At 45.0% G+C, this 7,500-nt stretch overlaps 1 protein-coding gene across 1 annotated transcript in view; it reads left to right on the top strand.

Annotated features, from left to right (window-relative positions):
* ephb1 (EPH receptor B1) overlaps positions 1 to 7,500 on the top strand; it is a 110,603-nt gene that overhangs the window by 30,170 nt on the left and 72,933 nt on the right. The window contains exon 3 of the mRNA XM_076981300.1: positions 2,704 to 2,828. Within this exon, the coding sequence (XP_076837415.1) occupies positions 2,704 to 2,828 (125 nt within the window). The remainder of the gene's footprint in view (positions 1 to 2,703; positions 2,829 to 7,500) is intronic.

Here is a 7,500-nt window from a genome sequence, read left to right as displayed (position 1 = left end):
TTTAACAACTCCACAATTAAACATGGCCCTCATTCAACTGTCCTCTGTGTAGACGTGGTGGTGTGGTTCCATTATAATTAGCCCATGTATTCAAAGACCATGAAAGGAAACCAGAAGCATAAAGACGTATGGAGTACTTGACAATGGAGAGCAAAAAATATGAGTCCAAGAAGAATATGAATAGAACCTACTGGAGAAGCTAATGGTTCTGGTGTGAGTGGTTGTGTGTGTGTGTGTGTGTGTGTGGCAGGGAGAGGCCTGATGGATCTGTGAACGGTTTATCCTACTTAAACACGCACTGTGAAACTTCTGGACATTTTGGTAATACTCACTTTAATGCTTTCACAGGACTGAGCATCCAGAATAGCTTTAGGAGAAAAATGACTGTGTCAAAAGGCATTAGTGAGATGGAGAAGGTGAATTGTGGGGATTGTAGTTACGCAGGGCTTGTCTTCTTGTGTTACTACACTGTCAACTGTTAGTGTCAGGATAACAGTAATCCAATTGATTGCTCTCTACCTCTCTCACCTCTTTTTTCTCTCTCTCACTCTTTATTTTCTCTCTCTTTTCTCTCTCTCCCTCCCTCTACCAGAGAAGATTTGTATGATCAGACAACCGATACAATGTGAACTACTCCAATGTGCTGATATTCAGACATTGTGAATGCGTGCATGTTTGATAGTGTGTGTGTGAGAGAGAGAGAGAGACGGAGAGAGAGAACACATTTTTCTAACCGTTTCTCCAAGGTTGGTGTGGCTTCTGGTGATGGGTGTGGCTTCTGCTGATGGGTGTGGCTTCTGTTGGTTGGTGTGGCTTCTGGTGATGGGTGTGGCTTCTGTTGGTTGGTGTGGCTTCTGGTGATGGGTGTGGCTTCTGTTGGTTGGTGTGGCTTTTGGTGATGGGTGTGGCTTCTGCTGATGGGTGTGGCTTCTGTTGGTTGGTATGGATTTCCTCTGCCCTGTATTTTAGATTTTTTTGTTGTTTTTTTATATGTGATTTTTCAGTTTTTCAGAAGCTGAAACCACCACCAACACCTGCCCACCTCAGTCCACTCTGACATGTCAGCGCGTTTTAGCAGAGCAGATGACGCCGGCAAACAGAGACATAGACCAAACACAGACAGACAGGCCATTTAATAGACAGACAGACAGACCATCAAACACACACAGACAGACCATCAAACACAGGCAGAGACAGATGTACATGAATCCACGTCAACAGACACGTTCATACAGACTGATACATCCATACACACACAGAGAGAGAGAGAGAGAGAGAGCATGTCAAGACATGTCAAGGAAGAGGCTCAAATTGTTCTGTGCTGTGTGTGTGTGTGTGTGTGTGTGTGTGTGTGTGCGTGCGTGTGTGCGTGCGTGCGTGCGTGTGTGTGGGGGTGTGTGTGTGTGTGTGTGTGTGTGTGGGGGGGGGGGGGGGGGGGGGGGGTCGTGCTTCAGCCTGGGACTAAAAGTTAAGAGATGAACAAGGGAACAGAAGAGTGGGACAGAGTGATGCTTGTGGAGCGGAAGAGAGCAGAGGGGGAGGAAGTAAAGAGAGAGAGAGAGAGAGAGAGAGAGAGAGAGAGAGAGTGTGTGTGTGTGTGTTTAATTGTACTGTTAACAGAATATTTGCCATTAAAGTAATTTCTTGCTGAGTTGAGCTAAGGGCTTGATAGTAGGTCATTAGTGATTAATTGACTGTTTAGTGCACAAAGTACACAATAGTGCTGTTGTTCCAAATTACAAGTAAGTGTGTGTGTGTGTGTGTGTGTGTTTGTGGATGAGAGAAAGAGACATGTGGACATCTGCACTTTCTCTGAAGTGAATCATGAATGTGTTGTTAGTAGAGACACAGTCGGACGAAGTGTTCACAGTCGGACGAAGTGTACACAGTCGGACGAAGTGTTCACAGTCGGACGAAGTGTACACTCCGTCTGCACACCGTGATGCTGCTGTGCTCTCTCTCCATCACGTTATCGCCCTGGTTACGGTATACGGTACTATCACCCTGGTTACAGTATACGGTACTATCACCCTGGTTACGGTATACGGTACTATCACCCTGGTTACAGTACAGTCCAGCTAGTCCCATCCCAGCTGCCAGCGTTCACAGACACACACCGCGCTCCACAGTGGAGTGTGTGTGTAGAGGGGCGCTGTGCACCGCTCGCGTGAGACACTGTGAAGAAATGTTATTTGAAGTTAGTTGTTGTAATCAACGAATGTGTGTGTGAGTGTATATGAGAAAGAGTGTGTGAGAGAGAGAGTGTGTGAGTGTGTGTTTGTGTGAGTCTGTGCTTATAGATGTTGTGAAACTAACAAATATTGTACCAGATCAGTAAATGTTCAATAGGGGATGCAGTCCTATTCTTCTTATGTGTGTATATGTGTGCATGTGTGTGCATGTGCATGTGCGCATCTGTGTACGTGTGTGCGTGCATGTGTGTTTTCTTTCCAAGGAAGTCGGATCAATTCACCAGCTGAGCAGACACAGCAGGAATGATCACTGTTTGGAATGATTTTGACTTTTTTTTCTTTCCTTCTCTCTCTCTCTCTCTCTCTCTCTCTCTCTCTCTCTCTGTCTCTGTCTCTCTATCTCTCCCTTATTCCCTCTCTCTCTCCCCCTCTGTCTCTCTCTGTCTTTCTCTCTCCCTCTCTCTCTATATCTCTCCCTCTTTCCCTCCCTCTCTCTCTCTATCTCTCTCAGCTCCATCTATGGTTCCCATAATGCACCAGGTCAGCTCCACAATGAGGAGCATCACGTTGTCATGGCCACAACCTGAGCAGCCAAACGGCATCATTCTGGATTATGAGCTTCGCTACTATGAGAAGGTAATCAAGGAATAAACATGTAAACATAAACAAGTAAACACCCCCATAAAACATGAATACAGATACTCCCCATTTAAACATGTAAACAAATAATCCCCCATATAAACATGAATACAGAGATTCTACCCATGTAAATATGTAAACAAATACTCCCATATAAACATGTAAACAAATACTCCCATATAAATATTCCCATATAAACATGTAAACAGAGATACTCCCCATATAAACATGGATACAGAGATTCTACCCATGTAAATATGTAAACAAATACTCCCATATAAACATGTAAACAAATACTCCCATATAGATATTCCCATATAAACATGTAAACAGAGATACTCCCTTTATAAACATGTATACAGAATTACTCCAAATTTAAACATGGTACACAGAGATATTCCCCATATAAATGACTGCTTCAAAATGATAATAGACATTATAGCCAGTGACTGTGGTAGAAAGGGTACAGAACAATAAAGACACACACACACACACACCTGCACACACACACACGCACGCACACACATATATACACACACGCGCACGCGTGCACACTCACACACAGACACACACCTGCACACACAGACACACACCACACAGGCACACACAGACACACACGCGCACACACACACACACACACACAAGGTTGTATGCTCACACATAGCAAAAACATATAACACACTCACACAAACAAATTGTTTTTGTTTGACTTCTAGAAACTTGAGACTACATACACAAAGATATGCAAACACACACACACACACACACACACACACACACACACACACACACACACAGACAACAAACCAACTTCCCTCAAACAACCAACCAAAGTTTTTTTTTTCTTTTTTATCATTTCATAACACCACCGGAAATATAAGTCACAGGACAGAAACGATAGAAATTGAGTTTTCTTGTTTGGAGAGAACTTCTCCCTTGGAATCCGTTGTCATGGTTATTGCAGCACACACCCGTGTGGGAAGATGAAGATGAGTTTAATCTGAAGCCGTGGGAGAGTGTCCTTGTCCACGAGGGCATACTGCAACGCAAACATCAAGTGTGGAAGCACCTATTGACCAATGAATATTCATTTGAGCCATGAATATTCATGAAGGGTAATCATCTCTTTGTGTTTGAGGTGCAGGTCCTTTAAGCAAACAGAAGAGCACTTCCTAACAAAATACACATGCCCAATTATCTTGAAATGTGTGCAAAAGACAGACAAGAGAAAAGTGAGGACGTTAAACCATGCTAACAGCCCTGTGCTGTTAACTTTATTAACCACACGGAAGTCCTTTTTTTATTGACTGTGTTTAGTTGAGAAGTAGCGATTAGCTATGTGTAACTGCGTTTAGAAGAGTACTAACAATTAGCTATGTTTACCTGAGTGCTAACTATGGGCTGTGTTCAGCTTTGTACCCACAGCTCAGATTAAGGTAAATGCTAAATAGATAGCCCTTAGCAGACACAGTTAGCCAAAGCATTTTAGAAATGTAGCCAAGTACACTTTGAGCAATTGAAGATTAAGGCCCTTGCTGAGGAACCCAATAGGGGCGGGACCTTCTGGTGTTTAGGCCACTCCCTTAACCACTGAGCTAGCACAGGCTAGCACAGGCACTGTGATGGCATACTGCTGTCATTCAAGCCCACTGTCTCATGTTTATCTGTTTGCTTTTGAAAAGGAAAACAAACTGAGTAAAGAGATCATTTATTCTACAAAGATTCTCTCCAATGACCAGGACAGATTGGCTGGTACCCCTAGAAAAGATGAAACCTGTATTATAGTGATATTTCAAATTGACTGTTTTCTGTCATTAGTAGCACGTGTCGTTAATCTAGTAAATTCAGCCGTCACTCAGCATATTTAAATGGAGAGAAGATGTATCATACTGAATGTGCGTGAGGTGATCAGTGGGAAAATGGTAGACCGGCATGGTGAAGAAAAAAAACTATAATAATCTCCAAGGAGCTTGGTGGTCTTGTGACAACAGTGATAAATATTCTTAAGAAATATAAACTCCCTAGGACTGTAAATAATGTCCCAGGACACTGGAAAATTCACCCCAGACTGAACAGAAGGACAGTGTGAGCAGGAGACAAAGGTAAGATAAATATCCAAAGAGATACAAGCTGATCTCCAAGGTCAAAGTGCATCAGTGGTTGATGTTATCATCCATCGCTCTCTGAGTGTCAGCCAAGAGAGACAGGACAGCTGGGAGAGACCCAGGACAGTCGAGAGAGACCCAGGACAGCTGGGAGAGACCCAGGACAGTCGAGAGAGACCCAGGACAGCTGGGAGAGACCCAGGACAGTCGAGAGAGACCCAGGACAGTCGAGAGAGACCCAGGACAGTCGGGAGAGACCCAGGACAGTCGGGAGAGACCCAGGACAGTCGAGAGAGACCCAGGACAGTCGAGAGAGACCCAGGACAGTCGAGAGAGACCCAGGACAGCTGGGAGAGACCCAGGACAGTCGAGAGAGACCAAGTAAGACCACTGAAGGAGCCACAAAGAACGATTTTGGGATTTGCTAAAACGCACATTGAGGGGCTACAGCACTTCTGGGGGAACGTCATTTAGACAGATTAGACAAAACTGGAGGTTTTTGGCAAGTCACATCATCTGTATGTTCACAGCCAAAAATGAATGCCTTGAAAGAAGAGGGTGATCTACACGACCACCACTGTAGGTCCAGACGGCCGTGGACGGGCCTCGTTATGCTGTGGCGCTGCTCTGCTCTGTCTGCCATGGGGTGCCTTAATGCGCACAGGGCCCAATGAAAACTCAAGACTATCAAGGCATTCTGGAGCTTTCTGGAGCGAAACATACTGCCCGCTGGCAGAAAGCTCTGCCTTAGTCACAGGTCACGCTTCCTCCAACGGGATAATAACCTGAAACTCACAGCTGAAAGTCTCCCAAGAACGGCAATTCTGAAGTGGCTCTTGAGCCCTGCTCTGAGCCCCAGCGAACGTGGGTGGTAGCAGCAGAAACAAACACCCTTCAGACCCCAGACAGCAACAGGAACATCTGTCTGCTCAGGACGTAGTGGGCCAGACTACCTGCTGACAGGTGCAGACATCTCACTGAAACGTCTAGGAGTCTGAGTGGTTGGATCTAAACAACATGTTAGGTTGAGGGTCCTGTCTTTTTGCCCATGTCATGTTCATTTTGTTTAAAGTATTCTGTTGAATCAAGAAACAAAAGTAATGTTTTTTTTTATATGGAATAAACAGCAGCTGATGAATGAAGTGTGTGTGTGTGTGTGTGTGTGTGTGTGTGTGTGTGTGTGTGTGTGTGTGTGTGTGTGTGTGTGTGTGTGTGTGTGTGTGTGTGTGTGTGTGTGTGTGTGTGTGTGTGTGTGCTGTGAAACTGTCCACACTGTATTCTTGGTATTCTCTCGTATTACCATATCAGAATGTTCCAATTTGCACATCAATGATGTCACAATTGAATGATTTACATACTACATCAACTTCCCTTGTCCAGAAACAAAGCTCTCCGCGTGATACATATTAACCGTTTGCCGCGTACGACAGCTCTTCTGATCTGAAACACGTGTATTGGTGGCTTTTTGTCAGTCAGGTTTTCTTTGAGAGCAGCGTCCCTCCAGGGATTAGTGCGGAGTTATCTTATCTTAACTACCTGATCCTAATCTTCGGGTTTTAGGAGCACTTCACACTTTACAATTCATCTATGACTCGGGGAACAGCAGTCATTTTTACCAGTGTATTATTTCCAGACTACACGGGGCTTATGAGAATATCGATCCTCATCCATGTGAGAGAGAGAGAGAGAGAGAGAGAGAGAGTTTGTGTGTTTGTGTTTGTGTAGAAGAAGGTTGAGGAAGTAAACTCTAGACCAGGGGTCGGCAACCTTTGAGACATGGAGTGCCAACTTTAACATGTCTAGTCAATGAGTGTGCCACTATAAACAAATAAAACTGGGGGGGGTAGCAAGTTTAAACTGTTGAGGGGGGGGTGGCGGCGAGTGTAAATTGTTGACAGGGGTGGTGGGGGGGGTGGCAATGAGTTTAAATGGTTGGGGGGGGTGGCGAGTGTAAATTGTTAGCGGAGGGGGGGTGTAAATGGACACAAATTAAATATTATATCGCGATCAATCGTCAAGTATAAACGCCTCCGCCGAGCAGAGCGTTGAGGAGCGATTTCGATTGGGGGATCGTGCTCGTGTATCATGCTGATGCTGGTAGAGGCGTGTCGCGTGCCAGTGATTATGCCTCGGCATGCCAACGGTGACACGCGTGCCATAGGTCGCCAACCCCTGCTCTAGAGGATGCAATGGCGTTATAATGAACATCTTCAGACTCTGCCACAGGTCCTGGCTCTGTTTGTGTGTTGTGTGTGTGTGTGTGTGTGTGTGTGTGTGTGTGTGTGTGTGTGTGTGTGTGTGTGAGTGTGTGTGGAAGAAGGTCCTGGCTGTGTTTGTGTTGGCCGCCACTCTTAGTGCTGCTGATTTTGTTTTGATGGCCTGTGTTTCTGTCTTTCTCTTAATTACACCCTTGATTACAGGACTGAGCGTGAAGGTTGATTAGCTGCAGCAGGTTGACTTCTACCACCAGACCACAGCAGTGTCTTCTCACATGCACAAGCGCTCAAAGCTCTAGAGAGTGACTCTCGAATAAATAAAAATAAATACAAAAAAGGCAGATTAGA

This window comes from Brachyhypopomus gauderio, chromosome 19, assembly GCF_052324685.1.
Source record: "Brachyhypopomus gauderio isolate BG-103 chromosome 19, BGAUD_0.2, whole genome shotgun sequence".
In the NCBI taxonomy this organism is placed as follows: Eukaryota; Metazoa; Chordata; class Actinopteri; order Gymnotiformes; family Hypopomidae; genus Brachyhypopomus; species Brachyhypopomus gauderio.
The sequence above is the reverse complement of the archived record's forward strand: the minus strand, read 5'-3'. Positions and strand labels throughout refer to the sequence as shown.